The sequence below is a fragment of the Peromyscus maniculatus genome, chromosome 23 (genome assembly GCF_049852395.1).
Source record: "Peromyscus maniculatus bairdii isolate BWxNUB_F1_BW_parent chromosome 23, HU_Pman_BW_mat_3.1, whole genome shotgun sequence".
In the NCBI taxonomy this organism is placed as follows: domain Eukaryota; kingdom Metazoa; phylum Chordata; class Mammalia; order Rodentia; family Cricetidae; genus Peromyscus; species Peromyscus maniculatus.
The window spans coordinates 61,695,446-61,716,833 of NC_134874.1; the positions used below are offsets into that span (position 1 = coordinate 61,695,446).

Genomic DNA, 21,388 nt, shown 5'->3' on the forward strand with positions numbered 1-21,388 from the left:
ACTGGATCCAGAGCGTGAACAAGCCATGATATTTTCACAGCTCTGCCAGCCTCCTAAACTGAGGTTTCAGGAATCACTGTTATTAATTACATGCCCCATGATTAACTATCTCAAGTCATAGTATTTCACTCTTCTATTTAACTTTGTTTGGTACTTAACATATTAAAAAATAAACTAAGAATCCTCCCCTGTCTCTGTATATACCGTCAGGCACTATTTGTGTGTCTATCCTCATTCAGCAGTATTTCTCCAATGTGTCTGCTTGAGATGTATTTGATGATTACCTTCATTAAAATAACCTCACCTGATGAAATTGTATTTTACTGGTCCTTGATTTGTTTTCTCCCTGAGATCTAGTCAACCTTAATGCTTCTATTTGTTCATACAGGTTTATATTACATTCTTAAAACCAACGGTCAGTAGGTGAAGTTTGAAGGATTACAAATTGAGGCCAGTCCTGGGATACTGTCTTAGTATACTTTGTATTGTTGATAGACAGTTCCTGACATAACCCAATGTGGTAGAAAGAGTTTATTTGGCCCCCATATCCGGTTCAATGTACAACATTAGGGAAGTTTTCAAAGAACTCTAGCAGATTCAGAGGATAGCTCTTTTCTGACTTGCTCTTCATGGCTAATTCAGTTTCCTTTCTTACACAATTCCTGACCAATGTACAGGGGTGGAGGCACACACATTGGGCCTGATCTCCCACATTAGGTGTTAATAAAGAAATGGGTCCTGTAAACTGCATGCAACTGCAAAATCAATAACAGAACTAGATTCAGACACTCAGCAAATAATCCTCTTGTTTAAGCCATCCTTCTCTGTAAATGGATGAATGTGGAAAAGATGATATTGAGCGAGAGAACCCAGATCCAGAAAGACAAATGCCAGAGGTCATCTCCATCAGCTCTTTCTGGCTCCCAAACTTCTGAAGTGAGTATAAAACATAGAGATACACAGAGGGGAATGGATACCAAAAGAACTGACACCTGGCTTTTTGTGTCTAGTTTTGGCTGTATGTATATTCCTCTTCCTCAGCTAGATACCATGTCCTCTTAGAGGTTCTTCTGAGATCTTGCCAGGGAGATTGTATCTAGCAGGAGTAGAAATCTAGCCCTGTGTGTGTTTGTGGGACTGTCCTGCGGGGAGGAAATATCTAGAAGTAACAGATACATAGTTGTGTGTGTGTGTATGAGAGAGACAGAGACAGAGACAGAGATAGAGTCTTTGATTATAAGTCTGGGGTCAGTCAGAATAACCTAACTCCATCTCTCTGTGTACCTGTAACATTGGCTGTAGAGATTACGGTACCTAGCATGATGTGACACACCTGGCCAGTATATTTGAAGCTTTGCTTTTGGGAAGGTGATACTGAGGAGCACACGATGCTCTAGTCATAGGTGGGTCTTTTCAATATAGGGTGATATTCCTAGCAGGTTCTGAGATTTGTGTCAGTTTGGCTAGGCTGTAAAAAGAGTTTATCCAGCAGGAACTGATAGTGAGTCAGATATGTGAATAAAGGTCTTTGGCTGTAGTGTAGGTGTGTCAAGACCTGCTAGGCATTACTTCACCAAGCTAATGCACAACCCTACACACACACACACACACACACACACACACACACACACACACACACTTACAAAGTCAAGTCCTGATGGACTTCTTTCTATTTTAAGCCCTAGCTCTCCACACAGGGCTAGGTGTCAAGGGTAGCATTGTAGTCTCACCCTTACAGCCAAAGCCATAAAAACATACATGACTACTTGTATTCCTATGAGGAAGACCCCAGTTCTACAACAATGCCACACACTCACAGGTAGGTGCCAAGTCCTAGCCTTCCCCTAAATCCATAGGTCCATTCATGGGTGAATTCTAGGGGGAAAACTCTTGGGATTCACATCCTGGGGAGGGTTCTCACAGGCCTGCATGCATGATTGTATATGTGCATGTGTGCATGCTTGCATTTGTATGTTTGTATGTTTGTGTTAACCTGGTGTTTTGCTTGGGGAAGAAGGTAACTAGCAGATCCTAAAACCTAACCATGTTTGTGTATGTGGAACTTGGGTTGTAAGGCTAGAGACAAATACCTGAGCCTGACACTTGCCTTATATGAATATGAGAGCTGTGCCTGGGTGTTTGCCCATGTCTGGGGTTCCCAGCAGGATGTGACGCCTAGTCTTGTGCATGGGACTTTATGTATCACAGTGGATCTCTATGAGGTCAGGATACCTAGCTGCATAAGAGGAATATTGGCTGTAGGGAAGAGTGGACCTAACAGAAGCTGACACCTGGCCCTGTTTATGTGCTTTGGTTTTAAGGAAGCTGTAAATCCAACAGATCCTGCCATGTAACTGCACGTGTGTGTGTGTGTGTGTGTGTGTGTGTGTATGTGTGTGTGTATTGTGTGTTGATGAGGGGGTGGCTTTGCCTATAATGGAGACAATAACCCTGAAGGACCAGTCAAATCGCATGTATTGGGAGTCTTTGGCTCTAGGCAAATGTATACCTAACAGTACAGGGGCTTAGATGTACATATATACATGTGTGTATGTGACAGAGGGATGGGGTTGGAGGGGAAGAGGAGAGAAAGAGACAGAGAGATTGGCTTTAGTAATGGACACCTAGCAGCAGAAGCACCTTGTTGGCTGTGTGTAAATAGGGCTTTAGCTCTGTGTGGGACACCACACAGGACCTAACACTTAGATGTGTATGTGGAGGTTTTTTTTTTGTATGGGTGATACCTCTACCTCACAGGACTTAATGCCTAGAAATATATGTGGGGCTTTCCTTGTATGGTGTCTATCTTCTAGGACCTGATAGCTAGCTGAGAGTGTATTGAATTCATGAATGCATTTATAGGAGCATGCATGCCTGAGTGTGTTTCTGAGTGTGTGAGTGTGTACCTAGCATTTGATTATAGGGGATGGGGTGCATATTGGTAAACTAGCTGTGTAAGAATATTGCACTATGAATATAGAAAAAGAGGTAGGTATCAGGACCTGACACCTAGCCCTTAGTAGACAGCTTTGTCTGTTAAGGAGTGGGAACAGCAGGACGTGACCTCGGACTCTGTGTCTCTCTGACTCTGTCTCTCTGTCTGTCTCTGTGTATGTGTTTGGCTGCAGGGAATAGACTCCCAGAAGGGCAGCACTTTGACAACTGTGTGTAAACAGGGATTTGGCTGAATGGGGGAGACCTTGTTGACATGACAGCTAGATGACAGTGCATGAGCACGTGCATGGGATCATACAAGCATGTGTGCCTGAGTGTGTTTGTGAGTGTGTGGATGTATACAAGGCATTTGACTATATGGGGAGGGGTACCAGTACTAGAAAACTAGCTGTGTAACTGTGTGGTCCTTTGGATGTAGGGGAAGAGGTGCCTAGCAGGATCTGATGCCTAGTTCTGGGTGTGTTGCACTGATGTAGCTGAGGCAATTCCTATCAGGAATGTGACCTATCCATGTATGTATATGTGGTTCTATGGGAAGAGATAAATACTGGCCCCTGACACTTGTGTCATAGTATGTGGGCATCTGTTTATGGCTTCTGCTGCTGTAGGTAAGGGGATCCTTAGAAACACCAGATACCCAGCCCTGTGCATGGGGCTTTAGCCATTGCATTGTTGATCGCATGGAGGACAAGCTACCCAACTGTTTGAAAGGAGCATTTTCTTTAATGGACAGTTGACCTACTGGCCCTCACGCCTAGGCATGTGTGTTTGGCACCTGCTGTAGAAGACATTTTTCAGAGTAGACGCTGACACCTAGCATCGTGGGGGTGGGTTTTAAGTGTGAGGACACCTTAGAGACGATGATACCTAGTGTTGTTGGCTAAGAGAAAACTTGGCTTTTTGGTACAGTAAAAATAAAGTCAAATTTCTCCCCTAGGCCTGTATTCATCAAGCCTGACATTTCTTGTTTTCTACCCTTACTTTTCCAAATCTCTCAAGTCCATGTCTTGAAGATACTTTCTCTGATCAACTTCATTAATAATATACTGACCCTGGGCTTCTATTTGCCTAGTCAATGACTCATTTTCTCTAAGACAGCTATCTCCATGACAATACAGCACACTCTATGAACACTCACCACAAGTTCAAACACACACACACACACACACACACACACACACACACACACACACACACTTTTCTTTATAACATCATCATCTTCACCAATGCTCCACATATATTACTACTGAACAGGCATGGCTGGAAATCCTACATAGCCTGCTAGATGTCATGCCCTAATGGATCTAGACAGCTCCCAACTGCTGCCACCCAACATACACCATTGTGTTCATAAGACACACTGCAGGGCATCCCCCTGCTTCTCCCACAGAGACTCATCCCACTATCAGGAGCTGCCCCATGACAGGCCTTACTATCTACTGCCCACCAGTCCTGATGCCAAACCCACCCATGTCCCACTAGTTACCAGGCCCGGCAGGTTACTCCTACCCCTGCCACTATAACCTGAAACACAGTTTGGTTTCAGGCTTTGCTGCACACCTGCCTGAGGCCTGGATGCCCTACTGTGTATCACATCCTCAGGACTCCCCAGTCCTAACCCGGATATTGTGCAGGATAACAGGCCTCATCTAATAAGTTTCTCTTCCTACACCCATCCTGCTGCCACAATAGCCCTGCTAATTTTCAGCTGTGCTTAGACCCATGCCCCTGTCTGGTAGTATATGTTGTCAATAGAATGGTGCTATTTTGGGTAAGACTTGAAGCCAATTATTATATATGCATACAATATACTTCAATATACATGACTGAAATCTGCACAAAGTGGTAGTGTCTGATAGCAAGAATCTTGATATGTCAGTGATGGAGGTGTCTAGCAGAGCCTTTAAAATTACAATGTCCCCTGGTCCAGCAGTGTATATTGGGGGTAAGGGTGTGTGTCAACATTGTCTGGTACCTAGCAAGTCATGTGTGATGAAGCTTGTGTTCAAATGAACCTGACACACAGCACTTTATATGCACTGTGGTGTGGACAGGGTTTAATGTCCAGCATGGCCCAGTAACTAGCAGTAGAGCCTGAGACCCAGCACATGGTATAGCATAGGAAGAAGTCCAGTAGAAGCTGATGCCTAGCAGTGTGGATGTGTCTTCAGCAGAAGGAAGGTGTCTGTCAATGCTAATTGCTAGGTATTGTGCAAGACCTGAAAGGGGGAGAAGTTCCCTGCATGGTCTGATGGCTGTCGACTAATGTGTGGTATGAGGTCAAACTGGACCTGGTACCTAAAGTGGATGTGTGGTCACAGGGGTGGAGGTGTGTCCAGTGTGTTTGATGATAACTATGTCAGAGGGGAGCAGTGGGAGAATGGGGTGTCGAGCTCTGCACAATTCCTACTGAGTATGTGTCAGCTCATGGCTGAGCTGGTGTCCGTCAAGGCCTAATAACATTTTGAAGTTGGTTGGCAGTGGACGATGAGATGTCAAGTGGGGTCCAATACCAGCAGAATATTTGGGTACAGTAGCAAGAGAGTGTCTTGTATGGCCTGATAAGTAGCTGATAATAAAGGATTATGTGAGTGACATACCAGATCCAGACCTAGGAATACATGTGAGGTATGTCTGAGGGTTTAGCAATGCCGGATACCTAGCAGTCAATGTGTGGTTGGGTGAGAAGTCATTCATGGCCCAAGACTTAGAAGTGTATTAGAGGCTGTGTGTGTGTGTGTGTGTGTGTGTGTGTGTGTGTGTGTGTGTGTATGTTGTAGAGGTTGTTTATCATGGTCTGACAGCTGGTAGTACAAGTAAGGTGGCGTGGGTGTAGTGTCCCACGTTGCATTATACCAAGTGTTGCATGTCAGTGCAGGAAGTTTCCAGGAGTGTTTGAACCAAGCAGTAAATGTGTGTCCTTGTCAGAAGATAAAGTGTGCAACAGGGCCTGGTACATTTCCCCATGTCTTAGGACATTGTTGTTGGAGGCATGTCTAGCATGGTCTAGAATCTAGCATTGCATGTGGGACAACAGAAGGGAGTTGAATACCTAGGCCTAATACATAGAGAACTCTGTGGAGAGTGTAGGTGAGGGGAGTCCTTCATGTCCTTAAACTGGCACTGTATGTAAGTTGTTAATAGTGGCAGAGGCATGCATAGCACATGTGAGTATCTAAGTGTCAGACCTGCTGCTTTCCCCAGCTGACTGGACCATCCATACAGTGCTGTTATCAGATCAGCTGGACAGCTCATCTCCATCCCACATGATATGATAGGTTTCAGCCATCCTCACTCCACACAGCACATACTACACCTCCACCTCCTCATAGCCACACAACTTTCACTGTCAGGGATTTGTTGTCTTCCTGGGGTGTGTCAGGAGCCAGGCTCTCTCTAGATGTCCTGGGGGAGTGTCTGCTCCAGCCATGCTCCAGCTTCTGTATTTTCATGTCTGGTGGCAGCAGGGCTCCCGAGTCCACAGTTCATCTACTCTGTGTTATTTCTGATCTTCCTTTTTATAAGGCAGGAAATCATGTAGTCCTCTTCTATATCTTTATGTGAGCATTATAGTGTTTGTATTTGAGGTCAATAGAAATGCTGACTGTGTTCAGTTTTTCAATGGGTTTCTTATTTGTTTTTAAATCTTCTTCTGCAATCATTGGTGGACAAGCCATTTTCTCTGCTTGGATTTCCATGGGTGACTATGAGAAAATCAGCTGGCAGGATTTTGCTGGGTCTGTTTCTGAGCTTTCTGCTCTGTTCCACATATCCAGTCTCCATTACTTCCATGTAGGTCTTTGTGGATCTCTGAGGTTTTGTGGGAAGTCCTGGAAGAAGAAGATGGGGGTCTGGAGGGATCTCTCCTGTCCTCTGCCATGTTTTCTAGGTTTAGGTCCCATTGGTTGTTACATCTTGTGTTTGAGCATTAGACTGGGTTTTTCTGAGTCTATAGATGAAGTGCAAACATCTGTCACCTTTAGAATAACAACTGGTAGAAGCTGGGAGCTCATAAAGCTTTGTATTTCTCTCCTCCAGGGGTCAAAGCATTCTGAATGCCAATTAATAGAAATTATGCTGGAATTCTAATTAAATACTTAAATATTGCTTTGTAAATCGTCTCTGCATAATACCATAATACCAGATGGGCCAAACGTATGACCTCAAGTTCTGCCTCTTCATGTTAGTGGAGGCCTGGGACAGGTGGTCCATGGGTACTGCCCTTCTCAGGAGATCCACTCTAGAGTTCAGAAAGAGAAGCACATTTAATTCCCAAGGCTCTTCTGAGATATTTCTTTACCTGCTTAGCAGGTTTTCTTTGTTATCTGTGAAGACAGAGAGGCATAGGTGACTTTCTGAACTGTCAAAATGTAGATGGGTCTATGTTGGGCAGGATTCAACAGTAAGTACCCACTGGGAGGCTTCCACAAGGGACACTCCTGTAGATTCCCCAGGTCTTGTTGGTAATTTGGGGTGGTTGTCTGTAGTTGGATGATGGAAGAGAAACCATGTCATCATCCTCCACAGCATGTCCCCCTGTTGCTGTGTGGAGCCTCTGAGTTCCTCTGGAGCTCAGACAATGGCATGCTAGTCTTCCAGGAAGTGGAGGGGAGAGGTGCTCTTTTCCCTCCATGTCACCAATGCTCAGTGTGCACACATGCAAATCAGGAATTCTTGGGGTCCACGATTCAGGATATGGCCAGGCACCTAGAAGAAAAAGTTTATGTTAGACCATTGATGAGGCTGACAGAAAGATTCATTCACCACCCTAGACCTGTGGCCTTTCAGATAATAGCTGGTTTATTTCTGGTGGAGTTCGGGACCTAATGAGGCAGGAATAATAACCCTTTTCTTCCCATGTGACTTCCTGTGGAAGAACTCAGTGGGGTCTCCTTGAGAAACCCTGATTGCAGGGATTGGTTTTTCCTAGCTGTTCTGCTATTGTCCCATAAACATGCTGTAGGATCAAGAAGGAAACGCAGTTTCACCAACATGTCTGTTTCTAGACGCTGTGCTTTCTGGACCCAGCTCACAGAACACTTGCCTAGATGAGACAGGATGCACATACAGTGAAGATGAGCTTTGTCTCAGAACAAATCCAGCAGAACCTGCAGATCTGAGGAAAGAAAGGATGTCAATGAGAGGTCTGGGGTTGACCTCTCAGATACAAGAGACTCAGGCTGTTACCACAATAGTCATCCAATCTGTGTCAATGACCTAAGAGTAATTTAAATATTATCAACCAGTCAGACTGTGCAAAAGAGCAAGCTACCCGCCATCAAGTGGACTCACTTTTCTCCACAAGGAAGTGAATAATACTGAGCAGTTTTGGGGTAGTGTGTGGAAAGTTCTTGGTACCAAGAGCATGTATTGTCTGCACCTATTCCTACTGCTTCCAGGAGCCAGACAGTGGGGGAAGGAGGGTGTTGAATGTGTGAGTCTGATCATAAGCTGACTTCTCTCATGTAACTATCTAAAGGCGACCACATGCTCCTTGCAGTGGCCAGCGGTATAAAAAAGTTCACATTATACTCACCTGGCCTCTTAGGCATCAACTCTGTTTCCTGACATCCACATTCTCAAAGGCCATTACCAGGGTTTAGGGCCCTGGTGTACATGTGCTGTCTCCTGAGAGTTTGCATGCCTGGCCATAGTACCCAAGACTCCCTTCTACAAGCCCTGGTTTTGGTTAAGTCCATCAGGGTGAAGCCTGTTGGAGTAGTTACACAGAGACCTACAGACCAGGCATTGGCTGAGGAACAAGCAGGTCATTGTCTCTTGGCTGGTTTCCCTTGCTAGGTTGTGTGAATCCCCAAGCCCCAGTCTCTGGAAACAACACAGACTAAGTCACTGTCCAGTGACAGAATGGATGTCACAACACACAGGTGTTTTGAAGATGTTCACCATCTTTGATTCAAAGTGTTCCTTCTCAATGGTATTAAGATCAGAGGGGAGAGATGTGCCACCTACACCAAGTTATCTCAATATCCCTCTGTAGCCATGCCTCAGATGTCTCTCTCTCTCTCTCTCTCTCTCTCTCTCTCTCTCTCTCTCTCTCTCTCCCTTCCTACTTCCCTCTCCTTCCTCTCGCGCTTTTTCTCTTCCTCTGTAACACAAGCTCAATGATCATCTACCCTTGGGATTGAGGCAGACCTGCCTGAGAAGCCTCATTCTTCCTAACCTCTAAGCCAGAGTCAAGTTTAAACCAGAAACCAAAAACTAATCATCTACTACAGGCTGTTAGATAGTGATCTCAGTGATGCTTTCAGCCATGTGTTGCCCAGAAATGAGCCTTGACAATCATTCCATTCAGAGTGGCCATCCTTCACTGCATGGAGAGGCTGTATGACTGTCAGGTGCACGGGACAACAGTTTAAACAATTATCCCAGCTGGACAAGCAAGCAGACAGCCTAGCAGAAAGCCATAGCTCTGTGGTCAACAAGGCTGTCTAGGCCTGACCGCTGTACCCAGTGGGACCTGGTACAAAGTAGATTTAAGAAAGCTGACCCCACCTCTGACCACTGTGCCCTAGGCTAGGTAAGGCCCACTCACTTCCAAAGTGGAGCAATGTCCCAGCATTCCATCCAAAGTGGTACCCATTTTTCCTCCAGCTTGCTGTCACTTTCCTGTTAGGAGACAAATATGGTTCTGATGAAACTCCCTACAGTGAGGCCCCTTCACAAACACATAAACTAGACCAGAAGGCAGTGGGACTGTGTCTTTTCTGAAGGTCAGGACACAGAGATAAATGAAGGCTGCAAATACAACAGCAGGGAAGGAGGGAGAGGAAGGAGAGGAAGGAGCTCCCTTCCCCTCATGTGGGGAAACATTTCACTAGGACCAGAAACCTAAAGGGTAGACAGGTTAATGAGTACTGCTAGTTATTCCCCTGCAGACTGGTCCACAGGGTCTGCATGTTCAAGGGCAGCTTGCACGTGATATTGGCTCATGGCCCCCATTGAGGAGGATGCTGTGAACACCAGCCCTTGATCATATTACCTTGATAATGAGGATTTTCTGGAGGGAAATCTATGGTAATTGGCTCACCTCCTCCTGTGCTGGACACAGACCCTTCATGCTGGGGAAGTGGGCACACTGCCATCTGGACTTCCTGCAGAGTTCCTGCTTCTGCTGTCTCAGGCCACACCTGCAAGTCGCCACCCTCTTTCTCCTGATGTAGAGTGTTCATCACTTTAAAGAGGACGGACATGGGAAAGGGACTCTAGGGGAATTTGAAATATGCAGCACTTAAGCTAGACCTACTATACATCCCTCTCCTCCTGGCTCATCCCATCTGTCTCTTCCATTCTCTCTAAATTCCTCCCTTAGTCAATTTTTTCCTGCTGCCTCTGCAATCCCTGGTTATCTTCCTCTGTTCTCCATCCCCTGCTCAACCATGACACTTTATTTAGAAGTGGGTTTGTACTGTGGCACTGGTGATTTTGAAGTCAGAGTTTTAAATTTGCATACCCAGACAGTGAAAAAGTTAATGTGCCAAATGCAAAGGACAGATGACAGTATCAAACACAAAATTAATTAGTGTTGTAGGCACTGAAGTCCTGGAACCAGACCAGTGACTCCGCAATGAGCACTAACAAGTGAAGATATGTGGACAGAGGGGTTTACAGTGTGACTCACTCTGTCACACTCGGTCACTGCAGCTTCCATGAGGAAACCTTTGAGTTTCCCCCTTTTCCCCCTTTTTAATTTTATCTTATGTTTCCTTTTTTCTGTTAAATTTTGTTGTATTGGGGCAGTTGTAGGGGTGGAGGGCAGATGTGAAATGATGGGGACATGAATGTAATCAAAATACCTGATGTAAAAGACACCTAGAATATATATATAGAGAGAAATAAATAAATGAATGAATGAATAAATAAATAAATAAACAAATAAATAAATAAATAGATAAATGGATAAATAAGTAAAAGGAATAAATAAATGAAGAGCATACAGGGGAAAGAGCACATACTCACCCCAAAGAGTGAAATTTACACATTTTTTCAGAAAACAGATACAACTGAGGATGAATGTGTTATGTGTGACAAGCTTGTCCCAAAGACAAAGATCACTTTCTTTTTCATATGCAAAATGTGCAGGTCATAGGGGTCAGAACATGAACAACAGAACACTCAGGAAATGGAATAGGACAGTGGTCTTCCTGGGATGGTCCACAATGTTCTTGTGAGGGCCTGATCACCTCTACCATCACACACTGTCTAGAGTGGGGTGTACAGAGTCCTAGTTGGTTCAGAATCCAGAAACCTGCAGCCCTGGATCTCCATTAGCCAGGGAGTATGAACAAGATTCAGTAGCCTAAAAGCAACCCAAAGTGGTTTTGACAAATAACAAAAGCACTGTGGGACCCATGAGCAAGAGTAGCCATGGAAGTCAGCAGACAAGCAGACAGAATCTGGGTGTCAGATGAGTAGAACTGGAAGCTCCTATCTAGAATATGTGGCTTCAAGTACTGCCTCTGCCACTGGTGTCCTTAAAATGAAAGTCCTGCCGTCAACATCCCAAGACAGGTACCAGCTGTCTCAGTGACCCACCTTGAGTCCTCAGCTGTGATCTCAAGGCTCAAATGGAAAGAACTCAATCAATCAGACCAGGTAGCCAATCTGGATGATCCTGATTGGTCAGGTTGAGGTCATGGGATTTGTGCCTGGACTGCAGTGAGGATCCTGAGAAAAAGGATTAGAGAGTAGCCTTTGTGTGTTCTGTGCCTTTTTTCCAGGGATGTATCAGCTAGTTGCATACCTCCTCCAGCCCACTGACTGGGGTCCCCAGAAGAATTCATGACAGCAGGTCTCACCTCCAGGTATCTGTTCACTGGTGGACATAGACTTCTATTCTGAAGGTTAGATTTGGACTTTGCTGCTGTTTGTACTCCATCCTGGATGAAAGAAACTTCAATTCAATCCCTGACACTGTTGAGATGAAAGAAGCACAAGACTTGTCTCCTTTCCTTCAAATGTTTGGAGAAATTTACCATTGATGCTATACAAACAGTACGTGAAGCCAGGCCTGGCAGTCCACATCTGTAATTCCAGCGCTCAGGAGGCAGAGAAAGGGGGTCAATCTCTATGACTTTCAGAGCTGTATGTTCTACACAGAGAGTCTCAGGATAGCCAGGGCCATACAGTGAGATCCAGTCTCAAAAAGAGTAAAATATATAAAATGAGGATTCAGGAAATTTTCCTATCTCATTTCTGGAATTCAACATACTCCTCAACCATTTCTCAGCCCTGCCTTCACTGATATGCAGCAGAAACACAGCCTGACACCAGGTGATAGCCACAAACTGAAAATTTCTCTCTCTTCCTGAACAAACTGACTGATCTTGTATTGTGCACTTGGACTCACCAGATAGTCAGGGTTCTAGAAGTCAGTGACAGCACAAGCTGGCTATCATCCCCTGGGAAGATCCGGCCAAAGACGTTAACATGCATCAGTATTTGCTAACAGCCCAGGATCAGATAGTCAGATGGAGCTGGAGGCCAACTACAGCAGAGAAGCTGGTTCCTTCCTTGTGAACCTCTGCAGTCTCTCAGTCTCCCATTGCTCTTCAGTTGAGCAAGTCAATGATAACTTTCCCTCTGTGTCAGGGATGCTGGCACATGCTACTTCAAGGGATCCTTTTCAGCACATCAAGACCAGACTTCAGAGACTTATCTTCTGCCACACACAGATACTTACTGTACTCAGTCTTACCTTCAGGTACATGATTCACACAGATTAGGACCCTGGAGTCCCTGTCGAGTTCATTTCCCCTTGCCAAATCAGTGAGCTGCTCCCTAACTGGAAGGCGTCCTAGAAAACAGTTGAGACACTACAACTCAACCAGTGCTTCACACTGCACCAGGGGCTGTCATCAAGAGATCCATGATGATCAAGGTTACCTTCTGAGTCTGACCCCAATGGTGGGCATTGGTCATAAAGAATTCCCATGGCTGCTGTTCTTGTAGAGGCAATACTCAGCATCTGGCCTGGCAAGGCCTACTTACCTTCCCACATTGGAGCAGAACAATGTTAATGTAAGATCAAATATCAGTTATAAATGCCTCTATGAGATGGAAAAATGATGCAGAATTCTTGGATCAGGAGGTGGGAGGCACCATGGGAAGCCTGGATGAAGGAGGCTATGGAGAAAAAGACATAGATGTCATCAGATCTGCCAAAGGCCATGATAGACAAGACCAGCAGAGGACCCCACTGCATGATGCAGCCACCATTCTCTTGCAATACCCTTCTTTAGTAGCCCAGAATCAGAATCCCTTCCAAAGCAGCCTCATAGTTCTCTACCTTGACATATGCCAATCACAATCAAGGCTGTGCTCTTCATTGCTGGCTATAAATCTGAGGTCACATTTTGCTCTGTTTGAGACATTTTTTCCTGGTCTCACTTCTTCAACACCTGCCCCAGCAAAACCTCCTTTTCTCCACTCATTTCAGGTGAGCTCCTCTGGACACACTCTACCCTCTCTACAGGTCCTCTCATTTCCTCTTCATCCTCTCCATCCTCCTTTTTCCTGTTCCTCCCCTTATCTCCATTCTCCCATCTCCCAGTGGATTTACAGTTGCTGTAGTTCTTCTGAAAGACAGTCAGAAAGCAGTTTGGAGGTGATAAATGAATCAAAGAAGAGGGAAGCCTGAGATCTATGTGCAAGTCTGTCCTGTTGACAGAGGCAGCCCTTTTAGATGCCGTGGAACCCTGGTCCCACAGGAACCATGAGGGATGTAGACATTCAATGGGTTGATGCTACATGTGACTCTCAGGGATGTTCAGCAACAGTGCAGGGGCAGCAGTGAGGTGAAGGATGGGGAAGATGGCAGCTGAGACCCTAACCTGGAGGATGGATACTGGAACCTGTAGTCCTAACATATCATCACACAGATTTCCAGCCTGGATCCTTCCTGTTGCACTACACCACACCAAGACTGTAGTTCAAATACACCAGTTCACTTTTCCCAAATAAAACCCGAAAGAATAAGGAAAGTGCCTCTCTTAGTGACTTTAACAGACAGGACTTACTCAGCACTGAAGAGGATGGGACTCCACTGACCAATAGTGCTGCACTTTTCTCCTGTTTCACCCCAGATCTGTAGGAAAGAACAGGATGTTATTTCCAAGACAGCATCCTACTTGTGTGCCTTGACACATCCTAGGAACCATCAGAGCAAGCCCTCTCCTCCTCATTGCTGGCTATTTCTAGCTCCCTCCCACTCTGCACTTCAGGGGAGATTTGTTCCTGCTCTAGACTGTGCATGGCCCCTGTCACAGGTCAGCACACACATCTCCTTTGTTGACAGGAAGTTCCTCAGGACAGACTCTACTCCTTATTCTACACCAACTCTCATGTCCCCTATTCCTGTCTCGAAACTGTTCCCCAATTAGTCCCCTTTATCTCCTTCACCCACCTCCATTCTCCAGAGGATTTACACAGGTCTTGCTGTTTTGTCCATAAGGCAGTCACAGAGTAAGTTGGAGGGTTAAAGTGACCAAGATAATGAGCAGCCGTGATTGGTATGAAGTCCTTCCTGGTTGTAGAGGCTGCTGTTTTCCATGCAGTGTGAGTGGTCCTACAAGCACAACCAAAGCTAGGAAGGTAGAGGGTCATGGGGTCCAAGGGCCTTATGACCCCCAATTGTCCCACAACAGTTCTGAAGCTGGATTAAGATGAAAGAGATGCAGAGTGGCAGCTCAGACCCAATAGCTGGAGGATGAATGCAGGCAGGAGCCTGTTGCTCTGTGTTGTAGGGAGCTGGCACTCTGGCGATCTGTCTTGGGTCCCTTCCGTGGCTCCTCACCAGGTCTGGAATTCTATTGGGCCATTTCAGTTTCCACACTTCAAAGCAGAAAAAACATGAATGCACCTCTATTAGTGACTTTGGCAGATAAAAGTTCTGTGCCATATTCCTCCCCTGATTTCTCCTTTCTGAACCTTTGCCCCATTTAGCCAAACTCTCCTCCCTTCCTTCCCATGCTGTGGTCCCCATGCTATGCTACCTGCTTTTGCCTCAGCCTTCTAGGGCGGTACATGAACAGAAAGCTGTGAATTTGCCATCTAATGTACCACATATCTGAAATTCTGGGCCCTCTGAGTGGGTACAACTTTTCATTTAAAAAGGATATTGAAATGGTATATTCAAAATACAATGTAGGAATTCATCTATGTGGCACATCTAACTGTTCTCCATGTCGGTCTCCACTGTCCCCTCTTTTCCTTGAACCCCTGATGCAAGGGTTCAGGGCTCACCTTGGGGTGGGCAGGCAGCAGCAGCAGCAGCAGCAGCACAGTGCTCTCAGTGCATGGGACATTTGCTTCCTCACCAGTTTCCAGATCCTGAGTGGCCTGGATCCAGATGTCATGGGTGCCACCTGGGGCTGTTCACTGGGAATGTCTGACCCCTGGGATGAATCTTCTTCACAGAAGCCCAGGTTCAGAAATCCCGTGGGTGTAGCCTCCAAGACTGATTCAGGAGAGGAGAGATTGCCAGGCAGGGGGTCAACAGAATTCCTGTTGACTTCAGTGTCCTCTGTAGCAGTGTTGATGACATCAGCCACAAGAGCATCTCTTTCTGGGACTGTGTTGTCTGAACCGGGCATCGCCTCCAGGAAGGAGAGTCTGTGAGGCATGCTGTAGCTTCTACATCCTTTACCTCTTTCTTCCACACCCTCCACCTTAACGTGACTCTTCCCAGCTTGTGTACCGGTTGTAAATGCTGGTTCACTGGCTCTCCTGGTCAAGGGGAGAGGGAGGCGAACAGGACCTGGAGGGCTGCTACTTAACCAGGGCATCTGATCTTGCTGATGGCTGTCCCCACCACTCAGCTGATATTTGAGAATGTTGCATGTAGCTGTTACATGATTATCTTCTCGCCTGTGAGTTAGGGATGAAACAATCTCCTCACACGTATAGCCGATGGTGCACATGGTCTCCACGACCCTGGCCAGGATTTCTTTGGTGGCAGGCAGTACATGTTCTTGAATGGGGCCTAGCCATGGTCGTTCCACAAGCTGACAGATTGTGAATCGGTACCAGATAGGGACCATGAGTAGTCGGGCAATGATGATGTGACAGGGTTTTGACAGATGGTAAGGAATGGGACACATTGTGGTGGTGATGACCCTGTGCATACCTTCAAGGGTTTCTTCCATGTATGGAAAGTGCCCTGTGACTAAGACATATAGAACAATACCCAAGCTCCACATATCACCTGCCAGTCCATCATAGGGCTTTCTTGCCAAGATCTCTGGGGCCCAATAGAGCAAGGAGCCACAGATCTCCTCCAACATCTGCCCCTCTGTGATTTCAATTGCCATACCAAAGTCACAAAGCTTTGCATTTCCTGCTGCATCGACTAGGATGTTTTCTAATTTGATATCACGGTGTGCGATGTGTCTCTGGTGGAGAAAGTGAACTGCTGACACCACCTGCCGGAAAATCACTCTAGCCTCCTCCTCCTTAAAACAGCCCAGAGCCCCGAGGCAGCTCTCCAGGTCTTCTCCTGCCACATACTCCATAATCAGATAAGTGGTTGACAGTGTATCGATCATGTCAAAAAATCGAACGATGTTCCTGTGTTCTAAAGACTGAAGGATGTTCACTTCAGTACTGATGTCAGCCACACTGTTGGTGTTTTTCTCAAGGACCTTGACAGCCACTCGTGTATGTGTGGGAAGGTGGCAGGCCAGCTTCACCTCCCCGAATGAACCACAACCTAGAGATGTTAACATCCTGAAATCCTTTTCAAGATAGTCCTCTTCCATGTGGTTGGCCATGGTGTTCTGCTCAATTCCAACCACTTTATCTTGTGGGTAATCTCAGACCCATACAATGCTAAAAGAAAAAGATTAATGCAGTTTTAGAAGGGGAGGATATAGATTTGGATTCTCTGTTATGAAATTGAGATATCCCAAACAATCTAATGATGCTCTTCAAGGATACAAAAATACTAGAAGAACCTAAACCCAAGGCAGTGGATGAGGAATCATAAGAAAGATCAGTGTTGGTATAAGTAAAGTTGGCATGCAAAAGAAAATCCTGAGATCCCTGAAAGAATGAGCTGCTTCTTTTCAAGGATGTGCCACAATGCAAACCCTTAACAAAGTTGATCAAGATCATGTAAAATAGTTCAATGAATTCAAACTCTAAACTAGTAGAATTATACATAATATACTCAGCATCTATTATAATATAGTTATAATATAATATTATAACACAGTTATAAATATTATATTATACATATATGTTACCTATAATACACATTATGTGCTTTATATATTTATTTAGTCCAGTAAATTTAAAAATGTTTTCTATAAAAGAGAAAAGAAACCAAAGGGAAATAAAAGGCTGAATTTTCAAAAATGAAAATTGGGTAACATTTATTGAGGAAATTGATAAAATAAGTACAAATTATCACTAAAACAAAAAAAATTTAATATAATCTTATTGCATCTTGTTATTCCATGTTCAGTTGCTATCCCTTGGAGCCTGCTCTTTTCTCAAGGGAAACAGAGGAGCAGTGGATCTGGTGGAGAGAGGAGCTGAGGGGCAACTGGGAGGAGCAGAAGGAGGGGAAGATGCAGTCAGGATGTACTGTATGAAAAAGATGAAATATAAAGAAAAACTGAAAAAACATAAATATAAATATGACACAGGAAATCTAAATCCCAGGAAATCAACTGGAAATCAACTTTCCAATCTCTACAACTAGCAACAATGACCGACAAGTATTTTAGTAGTTCATAAACTGAGGGAAGGCACAGTTTCAAGCACATTTAATAAAAGAGTTATTCCCCTAATTTCCAAACTATATAAGACGTTTCAAAATTATTGTAGTATCAGGCAATATCCTTGACTGACAGATTAGAAAAACCTGAATGAGGGTAATTGATAGGTCACATCAAATTCAACACCACGTTAATAAGACCAGACTGTATGCTCAAGACGTCTTTAACCGGGAACATTCAAGATTCATCAACAGCCAAAGAGCACAGCATACACACAACACTGAGGTAAGTCCTAAATCAGACATCAGTAGAATAGAATGCCTAATTCAGGAAAAACTTGGAATTAGTGAAAGTGTTACTACAAACATGCCAGTTCCACAAACACAAGTGTCACATTTTGTTCACTCCAGGTCATGAGCAGGCAGGGGGATAGCCTTTGTATAATAGGAAGTAATTGTCCAATTTAATGGGCCAGGAAGTGAAGTATAGCAGATAAATATGATCAAAGTAGAGTACAGCCAGATATCAGTCATGATCAAATTCCTCATCCTACGCATTTACTACATAACATTAAATTTGTAAAATACACAAGAACACAGCCAAAAATGACAAAAAAGGAGTTAATAGAAGGAAAATCAGTTGAAATGAATAAAAAGGAATTACAGGGAAAAATTACTACCAAAACCAATAATGTAAATAAAGAAATGCTGGGCAGTGGTAGCGCACGCCTTTAATCCCAGCACTCAGGAGGCAGAAGCAGGTGGATCTTTGTGAGTTCGAGGTCAGCCTGGTCTACAGAGCGAGACGCAGGAGAGGCACAAAGCTACACCTTTGTCTTGAAAAACAGAAAGAAAGAAAGAAAGAAAGAAAGAAAGAAAGAAAGAAAGAAAGAAAGAAAGAAAGAAAGAAAGAAAGAAAGAAGTAATAGTCAATTGCCAAAAGGCCAAACTGAGAACTTGGGAATCAAACTCACTATGTCCAGATCCAACAGGTCAGGGAAAAGGTCAAGTATATGGGGGAAATAACTGAGTCCAACTGCTCTCCCACCAACCAACCGATTCTCCGAAGTACAAACAAAACTCAGCCACAGGCAGTGCCTTTTCATTGGCTAGTATCTAGCATACCTCACAAGGATTCCGTGTGATGTCACATGCAATGGACCAATCAAGGCTCGAAAAAAACCACAGTGATTTTTTAAAATTATTTTCTGTTAAATTATTAATTTTTTTCCCATTCACGTTCTTGTTCCCAAGGAAATGCCCTTAGCAGAGAGGGCTGCTATCCTTCCCAACCCCACTCCTGTTACTTTCCCAGAAGCCAAGACAGATTCATTGTTGTCACACAGTCACACATTGATCATATCTCTCCCATTCACCCTGTGAATATAATCAATGAACTCTTCAAGTAGCCTAAATTCCAGATCCCATCCTGAGTCATGTAGCATAGGTCTCATATTAACCAAGCCTGCTTCTTGATGTTGAAGCAACTCCTTTCCCCTCAGACACCATGAAGTTAATGGAGACACACTTTGTCTGGTGGGAATAAAACTCCTTCAGACACCCACAGAGTGTCCAGACCATCTTTACTAATGACCTTTTGTCTGAAAGGAAGATCTGTCCATGCATCACTGTCCTTCTGTAAGCTCTGACCATTCCCTCCCTCCCCTGATAAAAAATAGAAAATACATCCAAGAAGGAGGGAAATAATAAGTCAAAGGGAAAATTAAAGTCTGGGAAATAAAACTAGATAAAACACTCTGAAAGAATTGAGTATCAAGAAAGACTCATACAGTGACCAATTCACTGATGAATTCAATCATCTCAACATCTTTTTTTTTTTTTTTTTTTTTTTTGGTTTTTTCGAGACAGGGTTTCTCTGTGTAGCTTTGCGCCTTTCCTGGAGCTCACTTGGTAGCCCAGGCTGGCCTCGAACTCACAAAGATCCGCCTGCCTCTGCCTCCCGAGTGCTGGGATTAAAGGCGTGCGCCACCACGCCCGGCAATCATCTCAACATCTAACAGCAATGTTCTCCAGATATTTCAGTACCCTATAAGTCTGAGGGAAAGAACATTTTCAAATTTTTCTCATAAAAGATGCATTACCCTTATTCTCAAACCAAGTAAGTAAAAGGTAAAAACAAGCCAATATCAGGCAATATCTTTGACTAACATAAATTAGAAAGTCCTTAATGAGAGATAGCTCACACCAAATTCAACAGCACATTAAGAAGACCATACTTTGCCAGGCAGTGTTGTAACATGCCTTTAATCCCAGCATTCAGGAGGAAGAGACAGGCAGATCTACATAAGTTCAAGCCTGGTCTACAGAGCAAGATCAGGACATGCACCAAAACGACACAGAGAAACCCAGTCTTGAAAAAAATGAAAAGAAGAAGAAGGAGAAGAAGAAGAAGAAAAAGAAGAAGAAGAAGAAGAAGAAGAAGAAGAAGAAGAAGAAGAAGAAGAAGAAGAACAACAACAACAACAACAACAACAACAACAACAACAACAACATACTTCATTTTCAGAATTCCTTAACCTAGGAACATTAGGATTCGTCCACACATACAGATTGACACAAAGCAGAACATACACACAACATTGAGGTAAGTTCTATAATAGGACATCAAAGGAATGAAATGCCTTTTTCAGGAAAACTTTTGGAACTAGAGAAAGTGTTACTTCAAATATTCCAGTTCCACAAACACAACTGTCACATTTTGTTTCCTAGGGATCCCGAACAAACAGAGGAAAGAACCTTAGATCATTTCAATGTACTTGTCACATTCAATGTGTGGGTAAGTGAAATAGAGCATGTAAATATAATCAAAATGCAAAATAGTCAGATATGGGAAGTCATGATCAAATTCCTCATGCTATAGAGATAATATATACCACCATATGTGTGAATTACACAAGAACAAAGGCAAAAATGACAAAGAAAGAAATTGATAAAAGGAAAATGAGGTGAAATGAGGAAAAGGCATTTACAGGCAAAAATCAAAACCCAAACCAAAGATGTAAATAAAGCAATTAATAGATAACAAATAACAAAAGCCTAAACTGAAAACCTGGGGAATATACTCACTAAGTCGAGATCTGACAGGCTTTGAAAAGTCCAAATCCAGGAGAAACAACTGAATCCAACTGCTCTCCCATCAACCGACTGCTTCTTTGAAGTACAAAGACAAAACCCAGCCCTAGGTGGCGCCCTTTTATTGGCTGATATCTAGCTTACATCACTTGGACTCCATGTGATGTCACATGCAATGGTCCAATCAAGGCTTGGCAAAAAGCTATAGTGATTTTTTTTTCTCTCACATTCTTGTTTCCAGCCACTCAACTACTAATTTTTCTCTTGTGTGGTCTAATAGTTGGCAAAGATCTACTTACAGGAGGCAGGGTTTATTTAACTTCAGATCTATAGAAACACAAGTCAACCCAATGGGAGGAAATAATGGCGTGGACATCAGCAGAGTTGTCCAGTTGGTTATATGGCATTTGTAATCTCAATATTCTTCGGACATATCCTTGTCTTCTCCAAGTAGTTAGTGTGATCTTAAGCATGTGTCTCAGCTGGGCGGTGGTGGTGCACGCCTTTAATCCCAGCACTCGGGAGGCAGAGGCAGGCGGATCTCTGTGAGTTCGAGGCCAACCTGGGCTACCAAATGAGTTCCAGGAAAGGCACAAAGCTACA

General features: G+C 44.1%; 2 protein-coding genes across 2 annotated transcripts in view; both read right to left on the minus strand.

Moving 5' to 3' along the window:
* Window positions 1-463: 463 nt before the first annotated feature.
* The window catches only part of LOC107400179 (putative sperm motility kinase W), a 165,253-nt gene continuing 144,328 nt past the window's right edge, over window positions 464-21,388 (minus strand). The window contains exons 13-14 of the mRNA XM_076560884.1: window positions 7,370-7,662; window positions 464-7,280 (exon numbers count right to left, since the gene is read on the minus strand). The gene's annotated coding sequence lies outside the window, so the exon portion shown is untranslated. The remainder of the gene's footprint in view (window positions 7,281-7,369; window positions 7,663-21,388) is intronic.
* On the minus strand, window positions 11,777-16,800 carry LOC143270536 (putative sperm motility kinase W). Its single transcript, XM_076560883.1, has 4 exons — window positions 15,217-16,800; window positions 14,378-14,805; window positions 13,992-14,059; window positions 11,777-13,098 (listed from the first exon to the last, which is right to left on the minus strand). Exons 1-2 carry the CDS (start codon window positions 16,740-16,742, stop codon window positions 14,781-14,783), a joined length of 1,551 nt encoding a protein of 516 aa, XP_076416998.1. The 5' UTR covers window positions 16,743-16,800; the 3' UTR covers window positions 11,777-13,098; window positions 13,992-14,059; window positions 14,378-14,780.

Excerpts from the sequence above, each read along its gene's own strand:
- LOC143270536 (XM_076560883.1), bottom strand. The coding sequence starts at position 16,742 with ATGGCCAACCACATGGAAGAGGACTATCTTGAAAAGGATTTCAGGATG. Across the intron at positions 14,806-15,216 it reads TGCTGCCTGCCCACCCCAAG|TGTGGAAACTGAAATGGCCC; the intron begins GTGAGCCCTGAA and ends TCTGCTTTGAAG.